Source organism: Eubalaena glacialis, chromosome 18 (assembly GCF_028564815.1).
Source record: "Eubalaena glacialis isolate mEubGla1 chromosome 18, mEubGla1.1.hap2.+ XY, whole genome shotgun sequence".
Taxonomy (NCBI): domain Eukaryota; kingdom Metazoa; phylum Chordata; class Mammalia; order Artiodactyla; family Balaenidae; genus Eubalaena; species Eubalaena glacialis.
This window is the reverse complement of record NC_083733.1, coordinates 67,853,518-67,870,230: the sequence shown is the minus strand read 5'-3', so window position 1 is coordinate 67,870,230 and position 16,713 is coordinate 67,853,518. Positions and strand designations below refer to the sequence as shown.

The 16,713-nt window shown below is 40.4% G+C and overlaps 1 protein-coding gene across 4 annotated transcripts in view; it reads left to right on the top strand.

The window, feature by feature from the left end:
* ZNF583 (zinc finger protein 583) overlaps window positions 1-16,713 on the top strand; it is a 33,765-nt gene that overhangs the window by 3,516 nt on the left and 13,536 nt on the right. Inside the window, exons 1-2 of one of the 4 annotated variants that reach the window (XM_061173479.1) lie at window positions 7,891-8,117; window positions 10,050-10,142. The exons of 1 other annotated variant lie outside the window; for it this stretch is intronic. In XM_061173479.1, coding sequence (XP_061029462.1) covers window positions 10,134-10,142 — 9 coding nt within the window. In that variant the 5' untranslated portion in view covers window positions 7,891-8,117; window positions 10,050-10,133. Of the gene's footprint in view, window positions 1-7,890; window positions 8,168-10,049; window positions 10,143-16,713 lie in introns of those variants that run through there. 2 more of the 4 variants (XM_061173477.1, XM_061173478.1) reach the window with 2 other exon arrangements.

Sequence of the window (16,713 nt, the reverse complement as noted above, 5' to 3'; positions counted from 1 at the left end):
GAGGTGTGAAATTCAAACTTGCTGTGCTCAGTCACTTCTTGATTTAATATAGTAACCAGATCTTGTCTCTAAGATGTTGATGTTTGGTTTGTCATGAACTTTTTACATTGAGCTTTATTTTAAAAAATATTTCATTGATCTATCATGTTTTTTTATTTCTGGGGGTTTTTTTGGTGCCCCATTAAACGTTGTGCTTGAAGGAGTGCTTCACTCACCTCACTCTAGTTGTGGCCTTGGCTTAAGCATGTTTGGGGGTGGGGGGGTGAGGAAAGGAAGGATGGAAGAACAGATGTGCTGCGGCATCTAAACTCTACCCTATTCTCAGGATCCTGTCCCTTCTGTTCTTCGAGATAAGTTGTTTTCTTCTCACCTCTTTGTAAGACTCCTTGGCCTTTGAAAAGCTGCCTGATTCCAACAGTCCCAAACTAATCATTCTAAAAGCTGCGCTTTGTGCTTCACATATACTGACAGTGTAAAACAGATACTATTTTCCTTATTTTGACTATGAAGTAAATGGAGATGGACAAAGGTTAAATGACTTCCTAAAGGACACAGAGCTGGTGGAGTGGAGGAGTTGGTATTTCCACAAAACCAGACCTTAGTACCTGTGGGTGGAGGAGATGCTGCCTCTGCCTTCTGAGTGATGAGTGAGCCAGTGTGGTGGAACCTTGGAGAAAGCATCTTCAGAGACAGAAGACATTTGCTTCATGATGTCACAGAAGCCATGAGGCCTCTTGGAAACAGAACCAAAGAGACTGGAACCCTGGACTCTGGGCTGGGACCTGAGGGAGACAGAGCGTGAGGGTGCCCAGAGGAGAAAGTCACTGGGCCATTCAGGCTTGTGCTGATTATTCCAAGAAATAACCACAAAGGATAGGTTTCATATCAGGGCTTCTGGTCAGTCCTGTAGGGTAGGTCAGCTGGGATTCCTGTGGCTGTTAGTGTCAGGCAGCTGGATGACCCAACTGGGAACAAATTTGAATGGAACCACAAAGCCATAACAAGGCTGAAGGTGAGGAGCCCTAGGCACCCAAGGGGGGACAGGTTGTGGCCGGCCAGTATAACAGACCAGAGTCTTAACCTCTGTGGAGGTAAGACGGGGCGTTTGGTTTGGAATGTGATAGTTTGAAATGTCTGTTAGGTATATAAGTAGAAATATTGACCATGACTTCAGGAGAGATGTCTGGACTGAAATCTTAAATTGAGAAATATTTTTATCGGGTAGCTATTTTGTGTTCTGTTACATACTGAGGCATATCAGTTTTTCCCTTTCTATTATTTTGCTCAAAAGTTGTTTTCCTACTCCTAAGTTATAAATGTCCATCTTTATTTTTCTGTAGAACTTTATGGGAACATTTACAATGCATTTATTTCCATCTGTTTGGAATTTGTTATGCTGTAAAGTGTAATGAATCAAATGCTATCTGTAAAATCTGTACTTTGAAGATTTATTAAAGTTTTCTTCATGAGTAATTATCAACGATTAATTGTAAATATTACATGGTTATTTTAAAAGAATGACTAAAATTTTTCTTATAGTTCTCCTTCATCTTTTTCTTAATTTTAATACTCCTGTCATATTTTGGGTCATTTGGATTTATTTTTTATTCTCTGATGTGGTTTTTCATAGTTTTAATATATTTGATTTCTGTATTAGTTACCTATTGTTGTATAGCAAATTACCCCAGAACTTAATGGCTTAAACAACAGTCAACATTTATAATCTCCCACAGTGTCTGTGAGTCAGGAATTTGGGAGCAGCTTAGCTGGCTGTAGTCAAGATGTCATTTAGGGCTTCAGTCAACTAAAGGCTGAACTGGGACCAGAATATCTGCTTCCAGGTGTCTCACTCATGTGGCTGGTAAGTTGGTGCTGGCTTTGGGCAAAAGGCCCTAGTTCTGGGAATTGCCTGGCAGTCCAGTGGTTAGGACTCCACACTTTCACTGCCAAGGATGCAGGTTCAATCCCTTGTCAAAAAAAGGCCCCAGTTCTACTCCATGTGGGTCTCTCCATAGCGCTAAGTGTCTTTATGACATGGTGGCTAGATCACCCCTAGAATGAGTGATCCAGGAGCTGCAATGACTTTTATGACCAAGTGTTGATGAAAAAATTAACGGTTGATCTAAGAAAGAAATGGAAAATTTTATTCAAGCCAACCTGAGGATTATAACTGGGGAGACACTCTTTCAGAAAGGTCTGAGGACTGTTCCACCCGTTAGAGGTCAAAGCACAGTTATGTAATTTTTTTGAGACAAAAGGTTATATGTATTATACGTGTCATTTTATCAAATGACATTGACTGCTTACACAATCCAGATCTACACGTACAAAGCAAGTCATCAGTCATGGGTCATCATGCCCCTTATAAGATTGAGAAGGAAGGCTCTCTCCTAAGGAGTTGTGACCCTTTATGAGATAAGAAGGAAGGTTATCTCCTAAGGAGGTCTGGTTAATGCAGATGCACAATTCACAATAAAGGGGAGGGAGGAAACCCAAATGGGCAAAGAAAAATTTTTTTTTTAAATTTTTCTTGGCTTGCCATAAAACGTGAATTTTTATTTCATCGGAAGTCACACACCACCATACTTTGTTGGTCACGTAGACCAGTTCTGACTGAGTCAGTGGGCAGAGACTACACAAGGGTATGAATACCAGGAGGCAAGTATCATTGAGGGCCATTTGGGAGGCTGACTACCACAGTTTCTTTCAAGTGTTGATCTAAAAATGTACAACATGAGAGTTGTGAGTTTAAGTTTTATTCAGTCTTAACTGAAGTGGATAGCCCGAGAGACACTCAGTAGCTCTGAGTGAACTCAGAGCTCCCAAGAGGTGTAGAGGAGGAGCCCCGGTATATGTATGATTTTGAGGGGCTAGGATATACATGCAGTCAAGTATACATCCTGGTAAAAGATTACTGCTAATCACAAAGAACAGATATCTGACGTAAATGATTTCAGTGCTTTTCTATGTATGGGAAGATGCAAGAGTCTGGGGTCGTTGAAATGCTTCCTGAGATATGCATCTTAATTGTCTTAAGGGCCTGTTTTGCCAAAGCACCGAGTGTCTGCTACTGGTTTTTCATCCTCATTTCTCCTCGGGGTGCACTGTTGGTGGGTGACTGCAATGGGTTGAGACTTAACCCTTGTATAACTGGATGATGAGCAATACTCTGTTCCTTTTTTGTTCACACAAGAGTACATGAATGTCTAAATGCCTCTCCATTCTATCAGATCCACAGCTGCCTTGTCAACCACTTCCCAAGAGATCACCCTGTACACTCTCTTGTGCCAAAATACATGCATAGTAACTCTAGCTCTCCTCTTCTATAAACCCTCAGCTACATTCGTGGTTTTGCTATATTCTTTCTCTCCATGATGGGACCTGCCATTATCACATGAATGAAATCAGCTGTGGGGAGGCCATGTCTTGCAGGGAATGTTTCTGGAACAAGGAATGGAAGAAACAACAGAGTGGATTCTAACCCTATCTTAGCTACTCCCTCCCTGTATGACCATGACCATGGACACCTCCCATAACTTTTCTGACATACAATCTCTATAAAGAAGGAAACGAAACTGTGTGGGGTTTTTGGTTTGTATACTTTTGTTGTGTTTTTCTTTTTCATTAATAGCAGTTATTCAGAATTAACCCTGTGTTTTGCTGTTATTACTGACAACACTATATACGGTTCTCAGATTGCATCTCTCTCGCTGGTAGAAAATTCAAACATAGTTTCAGTATTTCAGCATTTTAATATTTTAAATATATATTTATTTGTAAAGAAAGTTTTATGGGTAATACAAATTTGAGTCCTCTAATTATTTGAGAAGGTCTTTAATTTCCCTCAAATTTTCAAGTATTTTACCTAGATCTCTTTTCACTTTTGGCTATTGTCTTCATAGCTTCTGTTGTTATCTTTACATGTAAGTCTATTCAGTCTATGATTATATGACCTTATTTCAGAGGACTGTGTTTGTGTTTAAACCAGACTTATGGAGTTGTGCAACTAAACCACCTGGCACCTCTGTCCACTTATACTAGAAACCTAGGTGGTATCCTTGACTCTTACCTCTCATTACCCTCTCTTCATCCAATCAGGTGCCAAAGCCTACTGAGTCTACCTTCTAGATAAATATAGTGGGTTTTTTTTTCCTAGTGAGTAGATTTTATTTGCTCAGTCCTATAGATTGAATGCCCCCCCCACCCCTGCCCAAATTCAAAAGTTGAAAGCCAGTCCTCAATATTATGGTATTTGGAGGTGGGGCCTTTGGGAGGTGATTAGGTAACGAGGGTGGAACCCTCATGAATGCGATTAGTGCCCTTAAAAAGGAGGCCCCTAAAGCTGCCTCACCCCTTCCATCATGTGAGGTTACTGTGAGAAGATGGCCGTCTATGAACCAGGAAGCTGGCCCTTACCACCTACGCAATGAGCCTCTTCCAGCTGGATGTTCATCTGTACCCTTTATCATACCCTTTTATAATAAATGGGTAAACGGTAAGTAAACTGTTTTCCTGAGTTCTGTGAGCCACTGTAGGAAATTAATCAAACTTGAGGAGGAGAGTCATGGAACCTCCAATTTATAGCTGATTGGTCAGAAACACAGGTGACAACTGGGGTTTGTGATTGGCAGTCTCATGGGACTGAACCCTTAATCTCTGGGGTTTGATGCTATCTCCAGGTAGATAGTGTCGGAATTAAGTTTCTAGGACACCCAGCTGGTGTTGCAGAATTGCTTGGTGTGTGTGTGAGGGGGGGGCACCCTCACACATCTGTTGTCAGAAGTGTAGTGAAGTGTTCTTTGTGAGAAGAGAGGAGACACACAGGAGTGTAGGTTTTCTTTTCAACAACCTAACAAAACATGTAAGATGTATTTAAAGCAGGGCTAAGAGGGAAATTTAGAGCACTAAATGCTTACATTAGAAATAAGGAAAGGTCTTAATTAATATTCTAAGTTCCTACATCAAGAAACTAGAAGGGCAAAAATAAACCCAAACCAAGCAGAAAGAAAGAAATAAAAGAAAGGTTTTTTTTGTAGATACACGATAAACTTTTCCTAAAACTTACATGGAAAGGCACAGGCTCTAAAATAGCTAAACAATCTTGACAAAGAATAGTGGAAGAACTCAACCCAATATCAGTGCTTAACTGTATTGCTACAGTAATCAATACACACATAGGTCAGTGGAACAGAATAGAGAAACCAGAAGTAAACCCTCACTGTACGCTGAACTTATTTTAACAATTTCATTGAAAATATAATTCACATACCATGAAGTTCACCTATTCAAAGTATACAGTTCAGTGGTATTTCAGTATATTCACAGGGTTATGTAACTATCACAATTAAATTTAAAACATTTTCATCACAAAAAAGAAACCCTCTATTAGTGCTCATTCTTCATCTCCTCCCATCAGCCCAAAGCAACCACTAATTTACTTTCTGTCTCTGAAATTTGCCTATTCTGGATATTTCACATAAATAGACTCATACAACATATAGTCTTTTGTGACTGGCTTCTTTCACATAGTGTGATGTTCAAGGTTCATCCATGTAGTGTGTGTATCAGTACTTCATTACTTTTATTACTTTCAATGGCTGAATAATATGGGCATTTGGGTTGTTTCCACTCTGGCTATTATAAATAGTGCTGCTATGAACAATTTGCGTACTAGTTTTTGCATGCATGTATGTTTTCATTTTTCTTAGGTATACACCTAGGACTGAAATTGCTGGTTCATATAGTAACTCTATATCTTTACCTTTTTAAGGAACTTCTGGAATGTTTTTCCAAGGCAGCTGCTTCATTTTAAATTCCCATTAACAATGTATGAGGGATTCAATTTCTCCACATCCTCACCAACACTTGTTATCTGACTTTTTGATTCTAGCTATCTTAATGGGTGTGAAGTGGTAAGTCATTTTGGTTTTGATTTGCATTTCCCCAAGGACTGATGATGCTGAGCATCTTTTTATGTGCTTTTGGACCTTTTGTTTATCTTCTTTGGAGAAATGTCTATTCAAATCCTTTGCCCATTTTTAAATTGTGTTAATTGTATTTTTATTAGTTACTTGTTAAGTATTCTTTACATATTCTGGATGCAAGTCCTTGTCAGAACTGAATTTTTGATAAAGCTGCAAAAGCAATTTAATGGAGGAAGAACAGCATTTTCAACAAATAACGCTGGAGCAATTAGACATCCATAGCCACATAAGAAAAAAGAGAGAACTTTGACCTCACACCTCTTACAAACCTTAAAATACAGACTTAAATTTGCTCCAGTACTAACCCATGAAAAAATAAATGTATCTTCATTGTGACAGTGAGGGAAAAATAAATGGTTCCTTCTGTCTCGGATTCCATATTCTATCTCTAATACTCAAGATTATGTACTTAGATTATTACATTAAATTTAGATATGCTAGGCAGACATCTGCTTGCTGATTATTGACTTGAAAATGATAAAAGTGTTTTTTATGCAAGTCACAGTAGATTTTGATACAAGCTTTGTAGAGGGTTCTGTCAACAGAAGGAGCTTAAAAGGTAATGGTTGAAAACGAAAAATGTTATCACCTATCTTCTTCAGGCTAAAGATGCCCAATTTCTTCATACATTTGTGAAATGTGGAAAAGGCTGCAAAAACCTGGACGTTTACTGATATATCTTAACTTGCATAATGTTTGCACGGTTTCAGAAAGCAAGAGGTAAGGTATCAGTCATAATTTCAACACTAAAACACAAAACCATCTAGTTTTTGTGGATTGTGTTCCTTTTACTTTTTTATACATAGGAACAGTTTTCCAATTTTGCAATCTTAGTGTAATTTTAACAGCTCTGTTCCTCCTCAAAACAAAACTTAACCTAAGAAATATTTCTACAGGTTGCTTCATCATCACACGATTATTTTTATGTTGTATAGTTTAAAACAGATGTAGTTATTTATTTACTTCTCTATTTTTAGCCATATTGTTTATATTCAACATTTTATTACTATGTACAATGTTTCAGTAGCTTTGTGACTATAACATTTGCATTTTTACATTTCCTCAATATAAAAATTACCAGCTTATTTAATGCTTTTTGTCATTGGTTACTTTGGTGAGACAAGTTACATTGAAGCTCTGCATCTTATAACGCAATTTCTAAAGAGGTGAGGCATGAATGTGGGTTAGGACTAGAGATGGGAGTTTATGAAGTATTTTCAGACATAGGTTGAATAGGAACCAGAGGGTGTTACCAAAGAACTAAGAACTGAAAGACTGATCTTTATACTCTGTTTTGCTTTTCTTTATAACGCGTATCAATTCCCAGTAGTATATTAGTACCTTTTTTTTTCCTATTAAATTTCTCCCATAATATAATGTCAGCTCCACGGGTGGGGATTTTTGCACGTTCACAGTTGCGTCCCCAGCATCTACAACAGTGCTTGGCACGCAGTAGGCGCTCAATAAGTGGCGAATGAAAGGATAGGGAGGACAGAAGAAACAGAAAAAGAGGAAAGAAAGAAATCCCGAGCACCTTATCTCTTAACTACGCCCGCATCCTCCCGGGATCCCCCCTCCGGCGGGCCCCAGCCCTCACACCCAGCCTCGCCAGCTACGTTTTTCCAGCACCGGGCCACGAGCCCCACCTGCTGCGCCCGGGCGCGGGCCCAACCACCGCGCATGCGCATCACAGCCGCGTCCGCTACTCCCGGCCGACGCGTGCACCGAGTCTGGAAGCCTCCGCGACGCGAGCAACCTGCACCTGCGCAGTTCGAGCCGGCCGATCAAGGTCCGGGCTGGATTCGGTGGCGGGGGCGGTGGGTCGGACGGCCTGAGAAGGCTGGGCGGATGCGAGTTCTGGGTCGCAAGGTCGGGGGGGTTAAGGAGCGTGGCAGAGACAACGCGAAAGGGACGAGGCAGGAAGCAGCTGTCGGCCCGGCGCCCGCGGCGAGCAGTCCCAGGATGCTCCGCGCCGCACCGCGCCTGGCCCCGGACTCCGTTTCCCAGCAGCCACTGCGGCTGGCGCCGACAGCCTGCCCGAGCGCTTTGGCCCCTTTGTGAGTCCGCCCGTCGGGCCCGAGATCGAGTCCACGCCCCGGCCGTGGGGCGCTCGCCTCCCCGCCTCCGCGAACGGTGCGGAACGAAGTGCCGACTGTCGGGGAGAAGGCGGTGAGGAGCCCGGGGTGGGTGCGCGCGCCTGGGCAGGCCTGCCGGGCGGGAGCGGGCGTGTGAGGGGGCCTGTGATGGTGGGAGCCTGGGTCCGGTGAGCGTGACGGTGTTTGAACAGAGTGAAACTGTGTGTGACAGTGTGTGAGGCTGTGTGGGACCGAGGGAGAATGTGTGACAGTGTTTGAGAATGTGACAGTGAAACCTGTGTGGACAGTGTGACTGTGTATGGGACCGTGTGTGACAGTGTCACTGTGTGTGTGACCTTGTGTATGGGGCGCTGTGCGACGGTGTGTGAACAGAATTTGAGAATGTGTGTGACAATTTCTGTAACAGTGAACGTGCAACTGTGTGTTCACGTGAGACTGCTTGAGATTGTGTGACCCTAGGAGTGTGTGACAGTATATGGCACCATGTGTCATCATGTCAGTGAGTGTGTGACTCACTGCGAGGGGTGGGCAAGCTACAGCTCGGGAGCATGTCCACAGGCTGCCAGGGGAGCTGCCAGCATGAGGGATTGTGTGGTTTGTGTGGTGGCTGGGAGGTTGTGTGGATGCTTTGGGAGGCCAGTGTGCTCCAGGATTTGGGAGACTGTTGTAGCGGGAAGACCGAGATTGAGATGAAGGGGAAGAGATGGAGTTTACGGAGAGGAGAGAGGGAGAGGGGAAGAGAGCTGGAGAGGAGGAGAAAGCCTTGGGCCTGGACAGCAGAAGACTGAGCTGCTGGACCTTAGTCCTCTCTGGCACAGAAGGTCTTTCCGTCCCTCTCCTAGTGAGGAATGGAAGAGAAAAAAGGACGGGGAGACCTACTGTGTGCTACTTATGAAAATAAATGATTTAATGATATTTATTGCACACAGAGGATGTCCAGGTACTGTGCTAAATGCTTGATGTGGATCATCTCATGACCCTCCCAAACGTTGGTGGAGAGTAGGTACCACTCTGCTGATGAGGAAATTGAGGTTTGGAATAGAGGCTGCAGAGCCAGTTGAGTGGTGGATCAGATGTTCGAGCATTCTGATCCAAAAACCTAGTTGTTCTTACCACTAAGTTATGCTGCTTCTGAGATAATTTCTTTACTCTCCAAGGCAGTGAAGTTTAGTGGAAAATAACTAATGTTTAAGGGGTTGCAGTGGCTGTTTCTGCGTATCCCTCCCCCCAACCCCTTCTGAGGAAATTTCTTAGAAAAGTTGAGAGTTTGGTTTTCAGGTGCATTTTGTTATAAGCCAGGACCAGAAGCAGGATGTCCTTTTTGGTCCAGTGTCCTCCAGACCACATGATCCCTCTGATGCCTACTCTGTGTAAAGATGCTTTCTCTGAGGCATTCACTTTGTAGTTTTTTCTCTCATCTTTGTAGAAAGGGTGGGGACACATTTCCTTTCAACGTCATCATCTGGTGGAAAGACTAACGAGTCAGACCTGGATTCCAGTTGGGCTCAATTACTTAATTACCATGAAGCATTGGATAATTTCACTGATGAATAGCCTTCATGTGTGAAGGGGGAAATTATCCTTATTTGGCAGTGCCATTCTGAAGGATAAATACTGTTATTTCTTATAAATATAAACGAGGTATCTTACGCACAGAAAGTTTATGTTGCATATTGAGATCTAAAGCACGTGGGAGATTTAAGTGGAGTATAATCTATAAAAATATTGAATCACTATGTTGAACACCTGAAACTAATACAACACTATAAATCAACTATACTTCAAAAAAATAAAGCACACAGGTGAAAGAATTATAAATTTAAATAGGAATGACCAATGCAGTGACACCTCGTATCTACTTCTGTGGTTGGGGAGAAGGGCACAGAGAAGGAAAGGAGAGTATCTAGGCTGGTGATGCTGGGAGCTGAGGGCAGGCCCAGCATTTCACGTTTTCTTTCTCCCTCTCCAGCTCTGTTTTCTCTGGACACTGCCCTTCTCCCACAGAGAAGCTGGAAGGAGGAGGACAGAAGGGCTGTCCTAAATTCTTAAAGCCATGTCCGAGGTAAGGAAGCTTTTCTTCTCTCTTCTCTGAAATGCCTTGTTTTTCAGATTTTATATGAACATTTTGCTTTTCTTCTGAAATTTCCCATTCTAAAATTCCATTCATTCAGTGACCTGGTCCTCATGTTCTCCAGTCTAGTAGGAGGAGGTCCCCCAAAGCCCACTGAGCTTCCTTTTTTTTTCTCAGCCAGAATTTTCATCTTCATTCAAGAAACAGTTTAGCATTTCCTGTGGGTTAGGTGTTCTGTTGGGAGGTCTCAAGAGGCAAAAATACACTCCATGGTGGAATCTGAAAGTCTTCCCTGTAGGGAAGTGAAGTGATTCACTGAGGTCAAGGTGGGTGTTCAGATGTGACCAACAGTTTAGAGCTTTTCCACAGACCTGGGTTTGAAAAGTAGACAAGGACTACTTGGGGAAGTCTTAGTTGTAGTATTGATACATGACAGGGTCGCTTGCTCAAGGTGATTTTGAGGAGTGGGATTTGTTGGGTCTTGAGTATTAAAGTGTGGGTCAGCTAGGGCAGGAGTGTTTTTCAGGCATTCTGCGGGCACTGAAGAGTAGGATTCCATGGGGGTATTGAGGTCCTGTTCTAGGGATATCCTGAGTTAGTAGCTGGTTACAACTAGAATATTCTAGATCATGCAGTAAAGATTTAATATAAAATAAAAAGAGTTAATATGGAAAAATAGCAGGGAATTTTTTGAAAAAGGAGAATAATAGGAGGGAGTATTGAATCTACATTAAAAAATGGTTGTATACATCTGTAATAACAAATCGTAAATAGTAAATAACAAAAATAGTAAGTAGTATAGAATGAGAGCCAGAAGAAATAAATGAAAAAATCAGCATATAATGTCCAGAAACAAATGCAAATATAAATAAGAATAGAAAATATTTATTCATTCACTGAACATATAGTTATTAAAGACTTACTGTATATTAAGTGCTGGCAATACTGTGGTGAAAAACATACTGTCTTCATGGAATTTAGTGTGTACTAGTTTGTTTATTACATAATAACGTAATGATGTTATTTTAAATCAGTGGAGAAGGGCTGGAGTATTCATTTAGAAAAAAATTTTCTTCCTCATACTTTGAGGTTAAATACATTTTGTAGGTTAAATATAAAAAATAAAACCATACAAACTGCTACATCTTTTTATTTTCTTATATCTTAAGAAGATGACTCAGAAGCAGAAATCACCTAGAGAAGCACTGTGATGACTGATGATAAAAGTGCTCTATGGTTGCACTGCCCAATACAGTAGCAGCTAGCCACATGTGGCTGTGGAGCACTTGTCTGTACTAGTGTGACTGAAGAACTGAATTTTTAAATGTTAATTGATTTAGATTTAAATAACCACATGTGGCTAGTAGCTAGTATATTAGACAGCAAAGATGTAGGTTCATAAAATGATAAAGCCAGGAAGAAAATTATGGGTGATCTTGTCTAAGACACTTGTTTTACAAATGAGGAAAAAGCCAAGGAAGGAAAGTGATGTATACACATCACTAGTTAGTGACTGTCAGATGTAGGAAGTTGTACTATATATTGAGGGTCAGTCACACAGATGATGGTGAGAGATTTAAAGAGGGTGGTAGAAAATAATGAAGGACTCTAGGGAGCAGTGTGCTCAGTGTGATGGAGCACATCATTTCACTCCTTTGCCCAGAAACTTTGTTCGCTTCCCATTTTACTTGGAATGAAATCCAGTTTCCTTACCTGGGCCTATAAGGTCCTACACGATCCAGCTTCTGGCTACCCCAGACCTCATTTTCTACAAGTCTTTACTGCTCTCTGTTCTAGTCACACTGGTCAACTTGCTGTTCCCCAAATGTTCCAAGCTACTTTCTATTTCTGAACCTTTGCATTTGCTCCTCCCTCTTCTGTAATTCTCCCCTAGATGATGACATGGCTGGCTCTCCCACTTTATGTATTGATAGATTTTTGTTCAAAAATCACCTCTTTGTTAAGGTTTACATTACTTTCTTTTTTTTTTTTTTAATAAATTTATTTATTTTTATTTATTTATTTTTGGCTGTGTTGGGTCTTCGTTGCTGCGCGCGGGCTTTCTCTAGTTGTGGCGAGCGGGGGCTACTCTTCATTGCGGTGCACGGGCTTCTCATTGCGGTGGCTTCTCTTGTTGCGGAGCACGGGCTCTAGGCGCGTGGGCTTCAGTAGTTGTAGCATGCAGGCTCAGTAGTTGTGGCGTGCGGGCTCTAGAGTGCAGGCTGAGTAGTTGTGGTACACAGGCTGAGTTGCTCCACGGCATGTGGGATCTCCCCGAACCAGGGCTCGAACCCATGTCCCATGCATTGGCAGGCGGATTCTTAACCACTGCGCCACCAGGGAAGCCCTACATTACTTTATCTTACTTACTTTATCTTACACAAACGCTTCTGTAACTTTCAGTTACCTTACCTTGTTTTTTGTCATAGTATGTAATAGTACATGACACTGCATGGACCATATGGGCTTTTTTTTTTTTAATTGGGGTATAGTTGCTTTACAATGTTGTGTTAGTTTCTCCGATACAGCAAAGTGAATCAGCTATATGTATACATATATCCCCTCTTTTTTGGATTTCCTTCCCATTTAGGTAGCCACAGAGCACTGAGTAGAGGTCCCTGTGCTATACAGCAGGTTCTCATTAGTTATCTATTTTATACATATTAGTGTATATATGTGTATGACCTTATGTTTAGCGTCTTTCTCCTCTGTTAGAATATTAACTCCACAAAGGGAGCGGCTATATTCTGTTCACCTTTGTATTCCCAACTCTTAGAACAAAATAGGTAGTAGGCATTAAGTAAATATTTGCCAAATTAATACATGAATCAACAAAGGAATGAATTTGTGAGACCAGGGCAGCAAGAGCCAGCAGGCAACCTCTTCTCTCCTGCCACTGAATTGGTAATGGAAGAAGGAGAAGGCAGAGGATATGTGTAGAACAGACAAAGCCCATCAGCCCAAATGCTCTTTCTGGGATGCCACCCCAGACCTCCTGAATCACAGTCTCTTGTGGTGCTCTAAAGATTATATTTAAAGTATGCCTCTTATAAACAGTATATAGTCTTTGTTTTTTTTTTTCCTCCCCTGTGCTCACAGCCAGGCACTCGGCCCACTGTGCCTCCCAATCCCGTATGCCTCCCATGATCCCTTGTGCCTCCCCCCAAAAAAGGTTGGCTGGTTTTTTAAAATCCAGTCTGATAATCTTGGTCTTTTTAAATAAGTGTTTAGTACATTTTCGTTTAATGTATTATTAATATATTTGTGTTTAAGTATACCATGCAATTTATTTTCTACTTATCCCATCTGTTCTTTCTTCATTTCTTTTTTGCCTTCTTTTGGATAAATCAGGTTTTTTCCTAGTTATCTTGTTAATTATACATTATTTTTATTATTCTTTTAGTGGCCACTCTAGGATATGTACCATTGCTTGTTATGTAATGATCTTCTTTCTTCTTTCTGTAATCTTCCTTCTATAATTGGTATTCTTGCCACTTTCTGAATAAGGTAAGTCCCCTATTATTAGTAGATATAATAATATCTTGGAACTAAACACACTATGGGGGACTTACCTTATTCAGTTTATAGTTAGTTTTGGGGCTCTTAATTTCTTCCTGTGTTTTGACGCTTCCATTTTCCTTTTATTTCCATTTCCTTCCATTTTCTTTCTATGTGAAGAACTTTTATTAGTATTTCTTTGACTACCAGTCAACACTTTACTCCAGCCTGAATTATTTTTTCATTAGGTCCTATTCTGACTGGGTCAAAATAGTGTAATTTAAACTGTTTTCTGATGTTAAGTAAGTTTGGGAAATCCTAGTCTCAATGGAGAGAAAAACTTTTAGGAATATATTTTGAGAAAATAATTAGAGACCTTTGTAGCATCATAGTGAGAAATTAAGATTCATATAACTCAAAATAAGCAAGGGGATAGTAAATAAGATATGGCATATTTACATCATGTAATATTATCCATCTAACAAGTGATATTATGAGAAAATGAATATGTATAGATAATCATAGACATGTCTGTATAAGGAAACATTTGAACAAATATATACTAACTGAATTTTGATTGCTTCTAGGTCGGGTGCCATGGTAGGTAGGTGCTGAGGGTTGAGGACTTCCAGTTTTTTACCTTAGAAAGGGAAAAAAATTCACTGAGGGTAGAAATACCAGACTTTTCTGTTTTTGTTCTTTCAAGCCATCACCGTATTTTATAAATTTTATTTATTTATTATTTTTTATTGACATTGATTTACAATGTTGTGTTAATTACTGCTGTACAGCAGAGTGATTATACATATATACATTCTTTTTTTATCTTCTTTTCCATTATGGTTTATCATAGGATATTGAATATAATTCTCTGTGCTATACAGTAAGACTTTGTTGTTTATCCATTCTATATACAAACGCTTACATTTGCTAACCCCAACCTCCATCCCTCCCCCAACTGCCTCCCCCTTGGCAACCCTCAGTCTGTTCTCTATGTCTGTGATTCTGTTTCTGTTTCATAGGTAGGTTCATTTGTGTCATATTTTAGATTCTACATATAAGTGATATCATATGGTATTTGTCTTTTTCTGAGTTACTTAGTATGATAATCTCTACTTGCATCCATGTTGCTGCAAATGGCATTATTTCATTCTTTTTTATGGCTGAGTAGTATTTCAGTGTATATATGTACCACATCTTTATCCATTCATCTGTCGATGGACATTTAGGTTGTTTCCATGTCTTGGCTATTGTGAATACTGCTGCTATGAACATAGGGGTGCATGTATCTTTTTGAATAATAGTTTTGTCCAGATATATGCCCAGTAGTGGGACTGCTGGATCATATGGTAATTCTATTTTTAGTTTTCTGAGGAACCTCCACACTGTTCTCCATAGTGGCTGCACCAACTTACATTCCCACCAACAGTGTAGGAGGGTTCCCTTTTCTCCACACCCTCTCCAGCATTTGTTTTGTAGACATTTTAATGATGGCCATTCTGACTGGTGTGAGGTGATACCTCATTGTAGTTTTGATTTGCATTTCTCTAATAATTAGCGATGTTAAGCATCTTTTCATGTGCCTATTAGCCATCTGTATTTCTTCTTTGGAGAAATGTCTAGGTCTTCTGCCCATTTTTCTGTTGGGTTGTTTGTTTTTTTGGGTTGTATGAGCTGTTTGTATAATTTGGAAATCAAGCCCTTATTGGTCACATCATTTGCAAATATTTTCTCCCATTCTGTAGGTTGTCTTTCCGTTTTGTTTATGGTTTCCTTTGCTGTGTAAAAGCATGTAGGTTTGATTAGATCCCATTTGTTTATTTTTGTTTTTATTTCTATTGCCATGGGACACTGACCTAAGAAAACATTGGTACAATTTATGTCAGAGATTGTTTTGCCTGTGTTCTCTTCTAAGAGTTTTATGGTGTCATGTCTTATGTTTAACTCTTTAAGCCATTTTGAGTTTATTTTTGTGTGTGATGGGAGGGTGTGTTCTAACTTCATTGATTTACATGCAGCTGTCCAGATTTCCCAACACCACTTGTTGAAGAGAATGTCTTTTTCCAATTGTATATTCTTGCCTCCTCTGACAAAGATTAATTGACCATAGGTGTGTGGGTTTATTTCTGGGCTCTCTTCCGTTCCATTCATCCATATGTCTGTTTTAGTGCCAGTACCACACTGTTTTGATTACTCTAGCGTTCTAATATTGTCTGAACTCTGGAAGGGTTATGCCTTCTACTTTGTTCTTTTTCTTCAGGATTGCTTTGGCAATTCTGGGTCTTTTATGGTTCCACATGAATTTTAGGGTTATTTTTTCTAGTTCTGTGAAAAATATCATGGGTAATTTGATAGGGATCACATTAAATCTGTAGATTGCTTTGGGTAGTATGACCATTTTAACAACATTAATTCTTCCAATCCAAAAGCATGGGATATCTTTCCATTTCTTTGAATCATGTCAGTTTCCTTTATCAGTGTTTTATAGTTCTCAGTGTATAAGTCTTTCATCTGCTTGGTGAGGTTTATTCCAAAGTAATTTATGTTTTGGGTTGCAATTTTAAAAGATTTTTTTCTTACATTCCCTTTCTCATATTTCACTGTTGGTGTAAAGAAATGCAACCGATTTCTGTATGTTACTGTTGTATCCTGCTACCTTGCCGAATTCGTTTATCTGTTCTAGTAGTTTATGTGTGGACTGTTTAGGGTTTTCTATATGTAGTATCATATCATCTGCATATGACAATTTTACCTCTTCCCTACCAATCTGGATATTTTTTTTTTAATTTTTTTAATTTATTTTTATTTTTGGCTGCACTGGGTCTTCGTTGCTGCGCGCAGGCTTTCTCTAGTTGCGGTGAGCGGTGGCTTCGTTGTGGTGCGCGGGCTTCTCATTGTGGGGAGCACAGGCTCCCCTCTCTTGTTGTGGAGCACAGGCTCTAGGCATGCGGGCTTCAGTATTTGTAGCACACAGGCTCAGTAGTCATGGCTGGCGGGCTCTAGAGTGCAGGCTCAGTAGTTGTGGCGCACAGGCTTAGCTGCTCTACGGCATGTGGGATCTTCC